Source organism: Metopolophium dirhodum, chromosome 5, assembly GCF_019925205.1.
Source record: "Metopolophium dirhodum isolate CAU chromosome 5, ASM1992520v1, whole genome shotgun sequence".
Lineage (NCBI taxonomy): Eukaryota > Metazoa > Arthropoda > Insecta > Hemiptera > Aphididae > Metopolophium > Metopolophium dirhodum.
The window spans coordinates 6,867,842-6,888,509 of NC_083564.1; the positions used below are offsets into that span (position 1 = coordinate 6,867,842).

General features: G+C 37.8%; 1 protein-coding gene across 2 annotated transcripts in view; it reads right to left on the reverse strand.

The window, feature by feature from the left end:
• Window positions 1-333: 333 nt before the first annotated feature.
• The window catches only part of LOC132944271 (phospholipid-transporting ATPase ABCA1), a 39,067-nt gene continuing 18,732 nt past the window's right edge, over window positions 334-20,668 (reverse strand). Inside the window, exons 1-25 of one of the 2 annotated variants that reach the window (XM_061013530.1) lie at window positions 15,959-15,976; window positions 14,634-14,882; window positions 13,263-13,345; window positions 13,067-13,194; window positions 12,775-12,928; window positions 12,423-12,667; window positions 11,753-11,987; window positions 10,272-10,627; window positions 9,784-10,140; window positions 9,415-9,570; window positions 9,112-9,322; window positions 8,406-8,652; window positions 8,198-8,334; window positions 7,929-8,122; window positions 7,690-7,848; window positions 7,303-7,515; window positions 6,192-6,468; window positions 5,688-5,813; window positions 4,785-4,961; window positions 4,245-4,542; window positions 3,300-3,686; window positions 2,497-2,667; window positions 1,847-2,025; window positions 830-978; window positions 334-561 (exon numbers count right to left, since the gene is read on the reverse strand). In XM_061013530.1, coding sequence (XP_060869513.1) covers window positions 517-561; window positions 830-978; window positions 1,847-2,025; window positions 2,497-2,667; window positions 3,300-3,686; window positions 4,245-4,542; window positions 4,785-4,961; window positions 5,688-5,813; window positions 6,192-6,468; window positions 7,303-7,515; window positions 7,690-7,848; window positions 7,929-8,122; window positions 8,198-8,334; window positions 8,406-8,652; window positions 9,112-9,322; window positions 9,415-9,570; window positions 9,784-10,140; window positions 10,272-10,627; window positions 11,753-11,987; window positions 12,423-12,667; window positions 12,775-12,928; window positions 13,067-13,194; window positions 13,263-13,345; window positions 14,634-14,857 — 4,908 coding nt within the window. In that variant the 5' untranslated portion in view covers window positions 14,858-14,882; window positions 15,959-15,976 and the 3' untranslated portion in view covers window positions 334-516. Of the gene's footprint in view, window positions 562-829; window positions 979-1,846; window positions 2,026-2,496; window positions 2,668-3,299; window positions 3,687-4,244; window positions 4,543-4,784; window positions 4,962-5,687; window positions 5,814-6,191; window positions 6,469-7,302; window positions 7,516-7,689; window positions 7,849-7,928; window positions 8,123-8,197; window positions 8,335-8,405; window positions 8,653-9,111; window positions 9,323-9,414; window positions 9,571-9,783; window positions 10,141-10,271; window positions 10,628-11,752; window positions 11,988-12,422; window positions 12,668-12,774; window positions 12,929-13,066; window positions 13,195-13,262; window positions 13,346-14,633; window positions 14,883-15,958; window positions 15,977-20,668 lie in introns of those variants that run through there. The other variant, XM_061013529.1, reaches the window with a different exon arrangement.

Sequence of the window (20,668 nt, forward strand, 5' to 3'; positions counted from 1 at the left end):
GCTCGCACAATGTATTTATAAATTATCACATAAATATTTAAATTTTTTATATATTATATATTACAAAACGAATTTTCAACATCTTCTTTTTCTTCTCGTTCTCATCTCTTCTCCTCTTATTCTTCTTCATATTCTTCTTATTATTATTCTTCGTCTTCATATTCTTAATGAATTATTATCTCTTTCTTTTTTAAAATATACAATTATTCAGCCTTCGTACGAAAAAAAAAAAACGACAGCAACAACAATAACAACAACAACAGTTCATCGGAATGTTGTGTCAAACTATCCGTTCCGAGGGGAAGACATATGATAATAGGCATGTTAATTAGATTTAGATTTTCTTTCTACTTGGTTGTATTATTTTTTTTTTTTCATTGACATGGCACTCGTAAACTTATACTTAAAAATTGGGACTGGGATGGGGTTGGCATTGAGATGGGGTCAGGGGGACGGGGAACGAACGTAGGATGAAATGAAGTCGGCACCCTGCTGGCTGCGCGTGGACGACGTGCGTTATGCTATTGCTTGTTGACGATTTCTGGTAAAGCTCAAAAACACCTGCAAAACACACGATTCGGTTATTACACATATCATTATTATAGTTTTTTTTTTTTTGTTTTGTCGAAGCCACGACAACAAAGGTAATTGGTGTTTTAAATTTAAACAGTATGAACGTGGAAAAAGTATTTACTGTATAGTTTTATTTTTTATGCTATGGTTAGCAAAAAAACGATCGGTGTGTAAAGACCGACGAGGAACTGGAGGAATGATAGTGTCGGTAGGAGCGAAACAACAATATTCCGGAAATGGTTATTGCGGTACGTACCTGTTCTAGACTAGTCTGCGTTATCGAATAATCGTCGATCAGCAGCTCTTTCTTGGCCTGTTCCATCTGAGCGAAAGCGTACGAACACGGATACTTCTTGGGAATGTGGAACAGCGCCGTGATTTCGAATTCCTCGCGCAAGTTGGCGCCTGAAACGACATTCATAATATTTTCATCAATAATAATAATAATTATTGTTATTTTATCATCATGGTGTATATGCGAGTAACCTATTTAGGTAGGTATTTTATGAAATAGCCGCGACCGTCAACGCGTCGTAAAAAACAGTTGTTACGACGCGACCGATTAATAATACTGCAGGAGTTTTCGTGAGTAAACACACGGAGAATTCAAATTTTGTGTTTATTCTCATTATATTATTATCATTTAGATAACAACAGAAATTTAATAATAATAACAATATAATCTTACGAGAATGAAAGCGTGAGACGAGCTGTATCTTTGTACCAACGGCGTTCGCTCGGTGATTAAACTATAAAGTTCCTTAGCCGAACGAGGTTTTTGTATGATTTTTAATTATTTTATATTATGCATATACATACTCGAATACCTAAATGATATGCATCACGTGGTCGTTGACTGGATTTCGGGGTTGAGTGCATGAATATTGTAAAATATAATATCTATTGGTAAATGTGAATATTTTATGATTTATCAGACTAATTTACTAAACTTCACGTAATTCGAAATTAATATTTTGCATCAAACATTTTCGAAAAATATTCCACTTCTGATCATTTAAGTTCTGATCGTTCGAAAAAAAAATTAATAATTCACAGTAAAGTTGTGAAAAATAAAAGTGATATTGTATTAATTATTAGAAATATAGACTATACTACCTATTATGTTATGATAAGTTACCTTAATAACTTATGATGAACACAGAAATCGGCAAAGGTAATTTTATTATTATTGTGATTATAGTACAGCCCGTCGTGGCGCGATAGCATAACATAATTATTATTGTTTACATCATATTAAATTTAGCCCACTTACCGACGAACGATTTCATCACGTAATCTTTAGCTCTCGTATAGTTGTCAGGGTGGAATTTGATGTGCAGCTGGTAGCCGACGGAGAATTTGTTTTTCAGATGCTGCACAGACCCGATGCAGCACAGGCGGCCGTCCACCATAATGGCCAGACGACTGCACAAGGCTTCACATTCCTCGAGACTGTTGAAAAGAATAATAATATATTGTTAATAATTGTATTTTATTCGACGCCATGATAATATGTAATAAATTTATCAAATATTATAGTAATACAAATTCACAATAGGCGAGATTTTAATTTTTGTTCTTGAGACCATCTCTTGATTCTCCATCGATTTAAGAAAAAACTAAAATATTTTTACCTATTTAGTTGTTGTGAGAAGAACAAAAAAATTTGGTTACAACCACAGTGCACTTACACGCTGTACAAGTTTGAATTTGTTGTCGTCTTAAAGTGTTTTAACAGTTACTTTTTTAACGGTAACACTTAATTTTTATTTGATAACCCAAAACAGAACACGCGTTATTATTAACCATTGTGCGTACCCACTTTAATATTATTACTATTATTTATCGATCTGATATAATGGCTACTTAATAAAATCAATAACACTCCCTGACAGTATTGTTAGCTCATGATAATTATAGTACCTGTGAGATGTGATGAAAACGCATTTTCCGCGATCCCTCTCCTCGCTCACCGTGTCCCAGAGGTGTTTCCGGGCAGCGGGGTCCAGGCCGGAAGTTGGTTCGTCCAAGAACAGGACGCTCGGGTCGCCGATCATAGCTATGGCTGTGCTGAGTTTCCTCTTGTTTCCACCACTATAAGCACGAAAACAAACACCATAAATTCGAGATTAAAATCGATTCCATTAAACGTGAATATCTCACACAAAGTATACAAATTTATACGTAACGCTAATTTTTTTTACGAAAATATTAATTTTGTTTGTGTGTTTTGTTGATTACTACCGCAGCTGTAAGTGTTATAAGTAAGGGTATTAAGTATTTAACGTTTCGATCAGAGGAGCGGAGTGGTACAAGGGTGGGTACTCCGCCAAATATTGATCCTCTACTCCGCTCATCTAAATTTTAAACACTAATACTAGTAAGTATACTACTTGTCAAAAATCGGATTTTTAAGATGAAAATACTCCCAACAATATTCTTCACAGGAATCAAAACTTATGTCGTCATTCAAAAGAGTACACAACTTAAACAATTAAAACTGGAAAAAATAGTGAACAATTTTGTATTGTAACGACTTTAAATTTAGAATATTGTGAAAAAAATATTATCAAAAACATTATTGTTTTCTGAAATCACGTGTGTCGTACGTTAAACGGATGCCATCTCGTAGTTTATTTAGTTTACCGCGCAATAATTTCAAAACGCTAAAACTACTTGAAAATACAAGAAAATATATCACGACATTACAATGTAAACGCACTGACCTGTAGTTTTTCGCTTGCACGTTCAAGTAAGCCATGAACGCCAGCCTGGAGGCCAGGTGGAATGGCAACGTGGACGCTTCCTTGTTGGACATGCCCCTCAGCTTGCAGAAGAAATGGAGCGTCTCGTAGCCGGTGAGCTCTTCGATGAGGCCGTTGAACTGCGGACAGTAGCCACCCACCTCATGAATCTTCTCGCGGTTGTTGTTCACGTTCACGCCGCACACGTAAATGTCGCCGGCGGTGTTTTTTATGTCGCCCGTCAGCATCTTGAACGTGGTCGTCTTGCCGGCACCGTTCGACCCCAGCAGACCGAAACACTCGTTGGACTTCAGCGCCAGGTTCAGCCCCCTCACCGCTTCCTTGTTACCGTACTTCTTCCAGACGTTGCTGCAAAACGAGGAGCAAAGACGACAGCGTTATTAAAAGTAAAAAAAAAATTATCGCTTGTCACGCCAGACGAAAACTACTCGAGTTCCGATAGTGCTCCAAACTATTATCGTGTTAGTGAATATCGCGAGTATTTGAATATTTAAAAAAACGATCGTATCGAAATCGGGCAAAAATAATATATTACGCTCAAAAGCATTGACATTTCAATGTTTTTTTTCACAAATTTTCCTTAATGTAGTCCTTTACTTTGCATTCCATTAGTTGATTGTATACCTACCGATAATGGGTAAGCACTCAGTGGAGTAGTAATATCACTATAAGTAATCGTCACGAGAATTCAACCGTAAGTATCAATATAAAACTATACATATTATAATATAAGGGCGTATGTTTGAGGCGTCTAAGACGTCTGTATGTATATTAATACGTTTGAAAAATTAAAACCTCTTAGCAAGACGGGTACCGCGCAAGTACCATCATGTCTGGTGTATTTATAAGGCCGTCTATAAGTTTGCGGTTAGGGGGGTCACGATGATTTAAGTGGTGCGCACTCACTTGAGGTATAGACAATAGTTGTGTGGGTCGGCGCCGTTGACCACTTGCTTCTCGTGGGCTACGTCTGATTCGTAACAGTTCAAGTCGTACTTGTCTTCCTTGACGGAGTTCTTCAACATCACGTGGCTGTAAAGCTTCATCAGCGTGCAGTGGACCTTGTTTCCGTAATACGTGAGGTATTCGCACGACAGCAGTAACGCCACGCACACGAATCCTAACCAGAACAGGTGGGTCATGTTTCTGCCGATGCCGGGGCTGGTCCACGACAGGTTGTCACCGTCCCATCCAAAACAGGTTGCTAAAACGTCAGTAGTTAAATCATTCGTTTGCGATGAAAATTAAAAGGGAGAAATTATTTAAAATTGTTTATTGGATCGTGGCATACCGCGATGGTTGACATGGAATGTGTCTTATTTAAATACACTTCCGAGTAGACGTGGGCATTAAGCGTAGTTTACCACGATCTCATAATACGTATAGGTGTATTTATTTATCGATAATTTTTTTATCATCCGCGATTACCCGCAGCACGTGACTTACCGTTTTTTTGGAAGTCGCAAATCTCGCTGTACTCGTACGAAGAGTATATGTTTTTCAAACCGCTTCCGAGAGCGTAATGTGGGAAGTAAATCATCATGTTATCGATAAACTTGGCTTGGTCTTTCAAGCACAGTGGTTGCATGTCCAAAATAAGCACCAACATGAAGCAAAAGGCACCTGTATCATGATAAGACACACGCGACGAGTGAATAGTATAATATTATATTGTAAATAGAGCCATCGATCGATCGGAACACGTTCACATGCATAATAATTTATATTATATTATACATAAATATATAATACTATACGACTTCATAGTAAGTACCATGTTACAACCTCTGATAAATTACTTTAAAATGATAAATTTAAAATTTTAGTAGTATTTTATTTATTTATTTTTTAAATAATACATATTATTATCATATAAAAATACCAGTTTTTCAACCAATTGTGTGAAGAATATTAATATTGTCTCTTGAACAACATATTATGTGAATTGTAGTTTTAATAAATTAATATTATATCGAAAAAAAAAAATAAATATCCAACATAAATAATATGCACTGTACTAAAATAAATTATTTTTATTTTTTCATCGTACGTCAACAAAGTCAGTTCAAATTATTATTGTTCAATTTATTGTCTAAATTTGTTAATAATTTACTTAGGGTCATTCTGAAATCTAACAGTTTGTTACATCACTAAGCTCTATAGTGTATATTATGGTTTAAATTTTTCAAATTTTGGAAATAATATTTATAGGGTGGGTATAGGAGGGCATAGTGAACATTTTTAGTCCTGCGTATTATTATTCTAAAAATGGTCAACCAAAAAGCCATAGTGTGTAATGATAAAAAAAACATTAATAATATGATATATTAATAATTTTTTTCTTCTTACCGGTCATTACGCTAAACATGGATATTCTCGTGAAACTAGTGGACGGGTTTGAGAACAGGTACGAGAATAAACTCATCAGCGGCAACGTCGCCCACGAGAAAGCCACCAACAGACTCAGCATCAGTCCTGCAACGGAATCAAAATAAATAAAATGAAAAATAAAAAAAATTGTCGCCTACAAAAACAGCGACTATAACTGCCATAGTATTATCATAATACTTCTGCTGTCAAGAGGACGTATACGATACCCGTACAACCGTAGATGTATTATGTACCTATAGTCGTCACTAGTAATTTTAGGTAACAACAGGGTATGTAGTGAATCGCATCATAAAAATCAAAATTACTCAGTGCCGTCTACGCACGTTAGTATATTATTAATATTATTCGAGTTCAAACGCCGAATTCGATTCGGTCGGGATATCATGACGTCCGTCCTCTTGATACATAATATCATCATAAACACTGCGATAACGTCTGGCGGAATTACAATGTTATACCGACCCATTTGTTTCCAGCTCGCGTATCCCGGATCTCCGTGCCAGAAGAGCAACAGCAGAATGGAGAATATGACGGTCAGGTAAGTTATCCAGTCCCACAGCAGGGACGCTCCCCAGTAGGCCAGTGGTTTGACGCCGGCTATCTGTTGCATGTGCTTGGCGCCGGTATATCGCTCGTTGACGGCGAACAGCACGTACACAGCGCACACGAACGCTTGTGAAATGGCGCAGTTGAACGCCACCTGATAGCCCAGATTGCTGCCTCCGGTCAATTTCATCAGCTGCGGCGGCAAACAGAAACGATCGCGTTACGGTTAACGTTGGTTTAAAACAAAATATAAGATACCACGGTATGTCGTAGTTGTATCTCGTGATTCGATCACCGGGGTTATATTTTATTATGACCGACAATCGCGCGGTCCAATACCCAACTCTTACGACTATATTCTCCGTAAAACCCGTAAAGCCATTCAAAAATCAAAGAACTTTTAAAAAATAGAACGATCAAAAATACTAAACGATAAGTTAATCAATACGACAAAGATGAATAATAGTACATATTAGTTTAAAATATGCATAAACAACATTATTATTTAAATAAAATATACTGTGAGGTGAATTTATGATGCATCCGGTGCGCTAGAGTTAAAAAGTGCATTGACATTTATTTTTATATTGATACGAAATTCGTCATGACTAGAGGGGAAAGTATACACTTAAAACGAGGACCATTTCAGTTGTGAATTTACAGAGTTTGAATAACGAGCACTTCCATGTCATCTAGCATAAGTTTTAATTGTAGAACACTCGTGATATTTTCAATAGCACCTATCTTATATAAAATAAACGATTTTGCTTATTATTTCATATAATTTGTTTCAACGTATTCAAAGTGACAAGTCACGTCCATTTAGACGATCGATTGTTGATATTATTGGCTCTCGCAAAACATTAATCATCGGTATGATATTTTTGCTGAAATCTGTGTCCGAATTGCAATATTCTTTTTTCGAGAATATTGGGTGCCATTTACAGTTTCGGGCCACGAAAACGATAATAATATAATAACTCGTCCGTATGATATTGTATTATATCGAAATCGGCAATTTTCTCACCTTGTCCACTCCTTGGTAGGGCAGCGGGTGATTCACTACGAGTATCCCGTATTCGTCTCCTTTGTAACTTTTCAATATGGCGTTGTGCACCATGCTGAGCGCCAAAGGTGGACCGTGGTAAGGTTGGTTGTTGAAATACGCCGTGATCCTGTTCTCGTCGAATATCGCGCCGACAATGTACTTCTGTGTAAACGGCGATATCTTTTCGGAGGCCTGCGGATGGACATAAATGGTATAATAATAAATTACATACGTTATTTTCGGTTGATATGCACAGAATCTAAGATTTTGCGTTTATTATCTTTTGCGGTGCTCACACGTGGTCAACGCATAACCGGGTAAGTACCCTATAATAATTGTTATTATCCAAAGGAGAAAAAAACTCACCACTCGCAGTAAAAAGTCTTCGAAATAGCTGTACGTGGTACGGTAATTTAGATCCAAGACCGGGTTGGGCGCACATGCGTTCTTGTACGACTCGTAAAAAGTGCCGATCTGCGTGTTGTTGGTGGACAACATGACTGTACTGATGGGTTCCCAGTAGTTCTGGAGGAAACGAAAAAAAAAATGATTTTCATCGAAAACATCGAAATCGAAATCGTCGGTCGACGGTCGTTGTCACTTACAGCTAATTCGGCTGCTAGAGCCGGCAAGTCTTTCATGCCCTGCCAGGCGTTGACGACTAACAGCGCCAAGAATATGAAAAACATTGTTAGCGTTATTTGTAACGAGTGCAATATCAGAGAACGGTACGACTGCAAACATTTCTTTTCCATGATCGCCCCGCATTGAATCCAAAACAATTTCCATCCCCTGGCCTCTGAAGAAACAACAGTATTATTATCAGAATCGCCCAAAATTTACATCAATCTCTTCGTCTGTTGCAAATCCTTACTTTCAGATTTATAATCGGAAGAGTCGCACTCGGGGTCGTAGAACAACGTATCGAAACGGTTCTTCAGCTCCATTGACTTATGTTTGATCGCGTTCATTTGGTAATCTGATAATTTCTTGTTGTCTTCTTGACCGACTCTGCAACAACGACAAAATAACGCGTATTAAAATATAATTTGTTTCTCTACTCGCGTGCTTCGTCCACATACCTCATGAACACGTCCTGCAACGTAGTCAAAGTTATTCCGTATTCCTTGATCCCTAATGTCTGTTTGGATTGCTCCAACGAGTTGAGCAAATCCGGGAACAACGACGAGTCCTCTAGTTGATACGTGACTTCCATGACGGTCATATTACTTGGCACCGAATGCGGGTAATATTTACGTACGAAATTTGTCACTTTAGTCAAACTGAAACCGATTACGTCTTTTACCAGGGTTAAAGTGTAACCACCGCCTAAAAAATATAAACCGGCATTAAAGTATATTATATTTAAAAACAATAGCCAATTCAAAATATTTGTTTGCGTATTTTGTTGGTTCTTGATTAATATTGCGTTTAGATTAAGACGAATCAAATATCGAAAGTCCATAGCTCATCAAATATTTAAAATGTCATTGACAAAAGTAGCTTATGGAATTCAAAAGAAAAATAGGAAATTCATTTACACCACTGCAATATTAGTTTCACATAGAAGTGGAATATTTTTAATTATCAATAAAAGTACAATGTGTACCATTAATAATGGTCATCGTGTGTAGAATCAAAATTATTCGATATATTATTTCAAACGCGCGTGTGTAAGACGTCTAATTATAAAATTAATTAAAATCGAATTTAAGAACTCTGAAATCACCTCTAAATTTTTTTCTTACAAACAATAATATATTAGCATAATTTGTATAATATTCTTACCATATTCTTTTTTCAATGAAAACGGTGTTCCGACACAACAAAGAGTGCCTGCTTTCATAATCGCGACACGGTCGCCTAACAGGTCCGCTTCGTCCATTAAATGCGTTGTCATCACCATTGTTCTTCCTTCCCGTTCCGATTGCAAAATATTCCACAGAGTACGTCTGGCCGCCGGGTCCATACCCGACGTCGGTTCGTCCATCAACACCACCTACGCGCGAACGACAGGATCGATTAATCGTTATGTCTGACAAATGATTAACGGACGGAAACCGCCGAATTAACCGCAAGGCGTGTGCGTACCTTCGATTTTCCAATTAACGCTATGGCCACCGATAGTTTTCTCTTCATCCCTCCGCTCAGATGTTTGGACTTCGTGTTGATCATCGACTCCAGTTCGAATTTCGCCGTGTAACTGTCGATTTCGCTTTTCAAATCCTGTTCGTTCAAATCCTTCAACTGAAAAACACGGACACGAATAGCGATCATAGTATATAATATAATGTGTGCATACATTGTGTTTATATTCAATTATATACATTGCCCCTCAGCGGGTGAAAATGATTTAACGAATAAAATTTATTTAATAATGTATTGTTATATTTCATACGTTTACACAATACTCGTCTATTGCAAAAGTATTAACACTATAATAGAGCACGGTATACTAACCATTCCGAAAAAGTATAAATGCTCTCCTACGGTCAAGTCCGGTATGAGTAGATTGTATTGTGGGCAGAGCCCCAAGGAGTGTCTTATGGTTTTCATGTGGGTTTTAATATCGTAACCCTCTATCAGCGCCGTGCCGGACGTTGGACTTATCAGTCCGGTCAACATGGACATGGTGGTGGATTTTCCGGCGCCGTTGTGGCCCAGCAAAACGGTTATTTGATTCGGTTGCATGTCCACGGACAGCTTGTTGACGACGTACTTTCCAGGCGTGAAACTCTTGCTGAGTGATTGGATATGTATGCCGGATTTTTCGGCGATTTGTTTGGGGCTGACTTTTTTCTCGAACCAGAACGACGGCTGTAACGTAAAAGAAAATGTCAACGATATCGTGATAGTAATATTATATTGTATTGTGTGCGACCGAAGAAACGACCGGATTCGACGGAAAATGAGTCGAAAGAGTATGAAAATGGCCGGGCGAGACTCACCAGTATCGGGAAGTACCACGGAGGATGGAAACCGCTGTTGCGCGGGAAAGCCGTTTCCAGGTATACGGCAATCAACAGGTACAGGACCGAGTCGAACACCAACATCAGCATTATGTCCGCGATGCACATCTTGTCGTCTGGCGACACCGTCACCGTAATGTTTTCCCACGTCAGCCCGCTGCCGATGCCTTCGAACATGATGAGACTCTGGAATATGTATCCCAGCGCAGTGTTTGGCAATATGGTGGACGCCAGGATTTCTCTATTGGTCATGGACGAGTACTTGGGCTGGAAGATCATGAAAGGGGCATAGGTCCCAAACCACAACACGCCGCCGACGGTCGCCGCTGTGTTGGCTGGAACAAAAAAAAAAATTGTATACAACGAAATTCGATAAATTCAGCTTCAATTATTCATCTATACACACACACACACACACACACAAACAAACAAGTTCACAGACATATGCGCGGCGGGCGTGAATTCGAAGGTCTAAATATTTAATACATGTTAAAATATGTCATGTGTGCATGTATGTACATTATAATTATACGTAAATTGTATATGTGTACCTATATAATATAATTATTACTATTATATTTTTTTTATATACGTATTATATATTAGATACGACGTGATACACCTTGACGATATGTTAATGAAGCGTTATTTTGTTTACGAACGGTTATATTATGATATACGCGACGCCGATTGTCACATGCGTTATTTATATGATTGGGGCTGGGGTCATAATGTTTTGGAAAAAAACCTTAAAACATGCATATTAATATTATGTCCTTATAAATCACTAAATGGGCTCTAAAAAATATGCAAAATCGTTTAAATATGTTCGATAATATATAGGTATATTTTTGTTTTCAATAAAAATCATAAAGTTTAAAAAATAAGAGATAGATAGGTACCCATAACTTTTAATGCATGTTTTATTTATTCATAATATATTATATTGTGTGATAACATTTGTAATAGATATTTACATAACTATTAACGGTAGATAATTGATCATTAGCTCATATATTATACCGTAAGAAACCATATTGCCTATTGTCTATATTATGATATGTTTTGTAGATAAATTTAATGATTTTACAGATTTAATTATAATATTGATATAATAAAATGATTTTCAAATAATATTTAAAATACGCACTTATGAATGCAAAAGAGTAAAATCTGAAAGATAATCACATAATATCATAATATTTATGCTTGATTCATCACATTATATCTAGTAGGTACCTATTATGAAACACGTTTCCATAATATAAATTAGGTACCTAATTATATTAGTGGTTCGGAAAAGTGTACAGTGTAAAATATATGTAAATCTCTCAAAGTCCTCGGGATAGTACTACAGTGTTGTGGAGATGGAGATATACTTTTATAAAAATCCCACAACATAATCACAATATTACATACACATATACGCGTGGAGCCTTAAGTTCGTCACCAGGTCTTACCTTTTTTAAAGCAGGCGGATATCAAGAAGCAATAGGATATTCCGGCGGTCACGTACAGGGTCAATATCGCCATCAGTACCAGCGGGTCAGAGTACTGAAACACCGCGCCCGTTGGCCAGTCGTACGTTATGAAGAACACCAATATCAACAGAGGTACTATCCATACGACAAAACTCTTCAGGTACCATGCGCACGCGTGCAACCAGTTATCCAAGCCCATGAGCATCATGGCTTCCTAAAAAACAAGAAACGGCTCAAAGTATTATTATGCAGAAACCTACAGTTAACGAAAAAAATCGCCAAGTCATGGGGTCGTTCACAAGGGTGAACTCGTTAGGAACTTGCAGTGATATGCCTCGGGTGGACAGTGAACACTCCCTAAGCTGGTCCCCCTCCCCCTCGGCCACAGACGTTTCAACTCTACAACTACAGTGGTTAGCAAAATATTTATTTCCACTGAAAAAATATCTTATAATATGACTGCGTAGTACATGCGTCCCAAAGATATTATAATACACCCATAGGTGGGCTACCGAGCTCATAATTGTGTGTACCGCATACCCATGACGTCGGTTAGATGATCGGGGGAAACGTTAAAAACTGATCTTCGGTTCCGGAGACCCACCTGGGTTTCACGCTAAAATCATATGTCTCTCATCCGTTTACTCACCTTCATTTTCATTTCTTTTTCAGCCGATATCACTTTGATGGTGTTGATGGCGGTGTAAATGTAACTGAGCAACACCACCGTAGAGATGAACGACGTGAGAGCCGGTAGCAATGGATCCTCGATGTACTTCGGATATGGGAACCTCTGTAGCTCTATTTCCGGTATCGTCTCGCCGGGAGCCCAGTATCGTATCAAGGCTTTGGAGATCTGATTTTGCATGTACAAAAACGATTCGGACAAATAACCTAGACACGTAAAAACCGTCTTAATATCACGTATTTGCGACGATCGTCTGCGCGAACGCGTGTTGCGAACTCTTGTGCGACACGGCCGAGTGGTTATGGATTTATACCTGGTTCGCCTCCGTCGTTTTCCTCCTTATGCCTCGGACCGAACGTCTGATACAGGGGAAACATCAAGTAAGTCCGCCAGTTCGCTTCGACCGTGTCGAAGCTCATCAGACTCTTTTTCGTTACCCGGAGATGACACGGATATCTCAGCTTCACCTGTGCAGGACAAAACAGAAAACAAACAAGAAAGTCATATCGGCGTGTTGGTATATCCATCGCATGATATATCTACATAATACGATATTATGCGGTATAAAATATGTAAACGTGGACGACGGTTTTCACTGAACTCACGATTGTACTTTTTGGCAACGTCGAGTTTGGCTTGATGTTTTCGAAACGAACGCCAACCAGAAATTTTTTCATCGCGAGATCTTGATTCAGCCGCTCCTCCATCTTATCGCCGCTTACGAACGATTCGACTGCAAACAAAAAAATAAATACATTTTATTACGTTGTTTCGTTTTGGACTTCGTACAGGACGACTTACGCTTCATGTTGGGAGTGTGCGAGAAAGCGTCGTTCATGATTTTTTCCAATTCCGGGTCATACGGAGCCCATGCTATGGACCATCTAAAACAACAATTACAACGTGTTTTTCTCATAAAACGAATCGTCTATTATTTACGGTACCACAGCTACCTTGTACAAATTTTGTATGTGCGATGATAAAATTAATATTTGTGTTCAAGGGTATTGTGGATTATTCATTAGAGACATCATCATATTGACGGCGAATAAATCAACAACACCATTATTATTATTATTATTATTATTATTATTAAGTATTATTTGTGTTCACAGTTTGATTTTCACCGTCGAGACGCTAATACATTCAGTCATCACGTCGAATTTCATTTCCTCGTAGGTATTGCCGAACTCCTATTGTAGCATTCCGCTTTTTTTTCTATCGCCTTTGGCGTTTGACGGAATTATTATTATTTATTTATTATTATTGCGAAACGCGGCGAATGCCACGCCAGGAGGTCGACGTCGCATTTTTCACAGTCCCAATGGAGGGGAGGGGTCAGGGGAAGGATTTGTGCTGATAGTAGATGTTAAGTTCCTACACAAGACAATAGCAGGAATAAATCTCCCATAATACGAATAGGTATATCAAATGTCAATCACATGATAAAATAATTGATTATAGTCTAAATACAATTTTGCGATATTGGATTATGTTAAGCGTTTGAGATGTACATTATAGATATAGTGGCATAAAAAAATGTATGCTAGTTGTAATCGTTTAACTATAATGATATTGAGATAGACGTTAATGGCAACACATATAATACTCGCGAATTTTAACCACATAAACTACATTATATTATAACAAGTAACAAGTCTGTGGGTTAAAGTGGAATTTGAATTCGTTCGAATGAGAACTGACGAATCCATTTTTTGTCTATTTTCGTAGAAATTTACGTATTTGACTGTTTGCCTCTACTACGATGTATAATATAGTACAAGCATATAATATTACATGTCTAGTGTATGGACTTACAATCACGTCAAGGTATAGGAAACAAGTTAGAGTTAGTTTTTTTTTTTACTTTTTAACTTCACTAGGTAGTTAAAGTATCCATTGTAATAACTTGGCTTAATTCAGTTAAATTAAAAAATAATACATCAAGTTGAAATCATATTCATGTAATATTCAACCTATAACTGTAATTATTTATTTAATTTTTAATTAGTTTAATATGTACACAATGATTTTAAAGATAAAATAAACAAATTACCTTAGAGTGAAAAATAAATCAACTATAATCCTATGTCCCAGAAAACGTACAAATAGGAAACTACCCCCCCCCCCCCCCCCCATCACAACTACTGAAAAATAAACCACACGACTTACCCGTGTCTGTAGCCCAGTATTAACGGTGGCACCGTTATCGAAAATGGTTGGAATCTTGTGACGGTGTTGAACTCGACGGGCTGCACCCACGATCTGAACATGACCATTATGGCGGCCATGATGGCCGGTAACAGTAGCTCTATGAATGACTGGATGGGATGTCGCTTCTGTATCAGTAGATTCTTCCATAGCAGAAGTTTTAACTTCTTGAAGTCTTTCCACATCACTACTCTTTCGGAGGCAGTTGGTCTGAAGAAGAAAACAATAATAACGATCGAAATCAGTTAACACGTAGTATGGTATAATAATTGTTATTAATTAGGTAATATATAATAACACAAGAGCTGAGAATACTAATTTTGTAGTTTAACCTAACCACAGGTAATCGTGTATACCTATATTTGATGAGATGCAATTCGAAGCTTTGCGTTTATTCGTTACAATATTTTACTACCTTAACAATTATTATTTAACGCGTGATTTTTTTTTTTTCGTTTTCGTTCATGCCATTTTATTTGAATAAAGTACAGTGTACCTAACGAAACGTGTAAATATTATAAAACTTTTTATATTAATTGATGAGATTTTGTAGATATTTGGAATGGTAATCATTTATATTATGTCCTATAAAAATCGACGCGGAAAAACTAAAGTAAAAAGAATACTTCATATTTGTTCAAAACGAACAACAAGTAATAACTATTGACAGAAGGTAATATGGGTTTATTTCTATGAACTTGATAATAATTGTATTTTTTAAAAAAAACGTTTCACAATACCTAAACGTTACCAGACAGCTGGTAGTATAATATTATGTTAATTTGAATTCACGAGCGCTCAAATGTTTTACTCGCTATGCATGCCAAACTTGTTGCATGCGAAAAGGAATAAAAACGAGATTCCAGACGAATCAAAATACGATATAATGTTATCTTGTGATACCTTGTTTTGTTTTCAAATAACTATAGGTACAGTTTGATAATAATATTCGTATAGCGCATTAGCGCGTAAACGCGAATAAAAGATTTTCTGAATGAATGAATTGGCGCACTTCAGGCGTATAACAATGACAAAAAAAAAATCATTCAAAAGATATTCTGGCGGACGTCAGTATAATAGATTTGACCTATTGAACAAACAATAATCGATTCACGTTAATATTAATAATATGGAGTGTTCTAGATCTACACGTCTATTAATAGTATAGACGTCGTGGTGCCATCGCGCAATAAAAGCCAACATAATATAAATTGAGTATAAAAAAAATCGCACACACGGACAGCGTAAAATTATTATTAATTATAATTTTAGTTAACAAAGTTTACCTCGAGCACGCGCGTCTTAGCGTTCGGTGTGAGACGTCGTGAAAAAATAACAACTGCGCTGGCAGTGCACACGAACGAGATCGGATCACTGAATAATAATAAACGAATAATATTCGAAGCGAACTAATAATAAGAGAATACACGGGCAGGAAGTGTACTGCCTGCGTATTATACCTGTTTTTAAGGTTTTTTTTTTCCCCCCCGAGATACCGTTTGACGTGAACAAACCTCGTTTTTATATATTATTATTCACTACCTATATAGGTAATACCTACATAGTGCGACCGGAGATTTTATTATTATTAGTAGGAGACGGTAGAAGTAGTATTTTTTTTTTTTACTTCACTTCTCAGCCCATGCGCCGATGAGCAAAAAAAAAAAAAACCCGACGAGATTATATTTTGATCGTGATGTGTACAGGCACGGACAACATCCCGCGACCACCGTAAATGATCAGACGAAAAGGGGTTGAACCTGTGGGGCAGTGGTTCTCAGTCGGACGGCACTGCAGTCGTCGTAGACATATTATAATATAATAATATTACAGCATAATATAACGTATACGAACGGGCTGCGCGTGAAAATATGAAGTAGGCGGAAAAAAAATTATTGCGATGAATTGAAACGAGACCGTTCTAACGAAAGGTGCAGCGATCGCGCCAATATATCATTATGATGCACGACGACGGATCGATATGGAGCGTCGAAATAAAATGCTACTAAAATATTATTACTATATCTCAAAGTGGCGTATATAGACAGTGCAGTGTGGCGGTGCAGCGCCACAACGTGTCCGACGACCGTAAAAATGATACCGAAAACCACGTTTTGCACCTACTCTATGTTATTCAGGTATAACATTATTACCGTTTTGTTCGTAAACGCCAGCGGGTCGGAGCCGGAGAGACGCGTCGTCTGCAGACCGACTCGAAGCCAACGGTTCGGCGGACGGACGGCGACTGCGAGCGTTCACGAAAAAAAGAACCGAATCAACCGTTATTTAATTATAATATTAACGTATAATTTATTTTAATATATCGCGGACCGTTTCGAGGACGACGTTAATAAGCGTATACGCGCGTAAAAACGTCGAATATATCGGCGGCGGCGGACGGTAAATCTTCGAACGACGTCCGCGGAGCGTGATGCCAACAATAATAACAATAATAATAATAATAGGTAATGTGTATGATATTATTATTACAGTACCTATGTCATACGATGTCACAAGTAGCAGCCGGCGTCGTGACGGGCGAGGAAAAAAAAAAACGCCGACGCTACGATTATAAAAATATATTGCTCTTATCGCGGTGTACGACTGCAGCCTGTTGCTGCTGCTGCTGCACAGGTATAATAACGATGATAACATCGTCTCGACCCGATAAGCGCATATTATAATATCCGCGCGCGAACCGAATAAACGCCACTGAAAAATAATAATATGATAATATATCACACGCGACGACAGGCAGGACAAAAGTACCTATATATTATATATACTGCATATTGTAATAAACTTATAAACTATAATAAATTATAATCGTTTATGTATTTTTATCAACACGTCAAATCTTTTTTTTTTTTTTTTTACTGTCACGCGTACGCGTGGGTTCTTTATTATATTGTTTTAGTTTTTTCGGTCGTCCGGACGGGAGGCGGCGGAAGTTCGATTACCCGGTATACCTGCGACAATCGAGGACGATCGATTCCAAAACGTTACGACGAGATAATGTGCATACGCGATTCGTCTGACGGGCGTGAAATTTTCAACAATTTTGACGAGCCCGTCCGGTACGCTTTATTATTATTATTATTTGTATATTATTATAATAATAGTACCTAATAAAACGCGCTGCGATAATGATAAGTCGCGTTGTACACTTCGAGATGTTCGAGTGGCCGATTCCGATCAAGGCTGCCGTCGCTAACGCGCGCTCTCTCTCTCTCTCTCTCTCTCTCTCTCTGTCTTTCTCTCTTTCACACACACTCACGAAACCGTATCTTGGACTTCCGAAGAATAAAATATATACTTTTACGACCGCACTACTTCGCCGACACACGTGCACACTAGCCCTGGGCGCGCGCACGCCCGTGTTTTTTAATAATAATAATATTACGTATGCGCATATCAGTATTATTATTATTATCGTCGTCGTCGTCGTCGTCATCCAGTATCGGGAATAACATTATAAAGCATAATATAATATTACCGAACCAAATGACACTCGACGTGTTTTTTTGTTTACACGTGTTTTTATTTTTATTCTTTCACTTTCGACCCATCTAGATCGGTGGCAAATAATTGAGTGGTAACGATAATAACGTTATATAGAATTTCGTATAAGACAATACCCATGTGTATATTACTAAATATATCGTAATACGGATTATGGGTATATTACCATGTACCAAACTACTACATTTATGTATGTGTGTGAGTGTGTGTGCCGTGTGCGTAGGTACGACATTGCGCCACGACGGTTTCGGGAATAGGTTTTGGCCTACTCCCGATCAAGGTCGCCGCGAAACTCCCGGAGTAGGAAAAACAATAACGCGCGAAGACACGCCGCCGTACATATAAAATGTGTCACTCGTACAATATAATATTATTATTACGATGTAGGACGGATGCCTGGGTTTTGGTCGTATTGCGATGCGTCTCTCGAACGCCGCGGCAACAGGTATATGGGTAGGTGGGTAGGTACCTGCGCACACGCGCCCAGACCACACTTTTACCGCATATAATATTATTATTATCATTGTGTACGAGTATTATATACGTCGTACCATTAATACCACGATCGGAATTTTACTTCCTCGGACGAATGGCAGTATAATAATATTATTATGCATATACTATTACGTAAGAATGACTCTCGTGGTATTATTATTACTATTATACATGGATATCGACTTGGCGTTACGTCAGAGCGGGGCGGCGGTGGCGGTTATATTACGTCCGTCGCCCGTGGACACACAACGACTGCCGCAGCAGCCAGTGAAGACGTTATAGACTCCACGTGCGCACGTATTATATTATATACCTACTTACGCGTACCTATAACTACACAACAGTCGTCAACACCGATCTCGACCGGTTTTCCGGCCGACGAACCGAGTGTTACGCGCCGGTTGTATTAAAATACGTATCTAACACTGTATACATTGTATTACATTACCTATGTACATATATAGGTTGTATCAGATGGGTAGGTGAGATGTTTCACTATTATAGGCATACACGCGAGTGGGAATGGGTGGGAAACAGTTGGAGTACCGGAAAACGAGGTGCACCGCTCGCCGCACGGACGACACTACATGATAATATTGTCGGGTATAGACACACACAAATATACGGACGCGTTTTATAAGCATATTTTCTTCGATCCCGTCCACTGTAATATAACAATTGGGTACGAGTACGTGATAATAATATGACACAGGTAAGTAGGCACAAGTCGTGTGTTACGAGAAATAACACAGCTTTCTGGTTTCTAAACACAAGTTTCGAACGCCTTATATTCCCTGATGGGATCGTCCGCCCGTTATAGCTGCCACTGTGCCAGTAGGTACATAGTTACGATTGTTAAGATATCTGTTTGTTAACAATAATTTTAGTGTCCGAAGTTACTGTACGTCGTTTGGTTACGATTGTTTGTATTCAGATTTTATAACGGTATTAATCAATGTAAACTGTCTTACTACTGGTACACCATTCGGTGTAACCTACCAAAACAATGTGATGATGAATTAATTTTGAAATATTGTATAATTATATGAAATCATGGTTTATTTCGTTGTATTAAAATACGACGTTTAGAATTTAGCGCGTTCATAAAGTGAGCTTTCCTAACTTGTTTATTCGATATTTTACTACTTTTTACACTCAAAACGCTCACTCCGACATCGTATATTTAATAATAATAATAATAATATACTGCACTCTCTCGACCGGTAACCGCGTATGGTAATCAATCCTGTGTCGAATCGTGAGACGCGCGTTGGTATTAACCTATTAACGATGATGATAATATTATTATGACGACGATAATGTACGATATTTAAATATAATATATTATATTGTTGCTTTTTCTGTTATCGTATAATGTTACGTGGACGCGACGAGTGTCTCGAGTGTGCCATAAAATCGTTTTGCACGAGAACGGCAGAGTTTCGCTTTTCTCCTACATTGCATGATGCCGCGGTAACGTCTTTAGGTGCACTGTACAAAATACTAATAATTATTATCCTCCACCGTTTTTCGGAATATGCCGACGCTACGTATTCTAACGAAAAGTACCTACGTCATAATATTGTAAACGTAACGAGTGTTTGACCTCTCAAAGCTCGCTCGTGTACGATATTAGTCTGCCACGGTCGAGGTATAGACCTATATATATTATATATATATATTATACTCTCCAAAAATTTTATCGAATCATGTTTTTCGACAACCGTAAATGTATTCTATTGTTATAATAATATGTACCTATTACACTAACCTATACTTGTACAATCGCTGTACCTACGGTACGCACTGTTTTTTTCTATTTTTTTTATAATTATTATTATTATTATTATTAAATACGAGCCATGGTTTTATCTTAAATCCTATTTGAATTTCTCGGTAACACGATAATTTATTCGATTACTTACTTTGCGAGGTGTACTCGCCTATTGTATAGGCGCCTTACACAATATTGTACTATC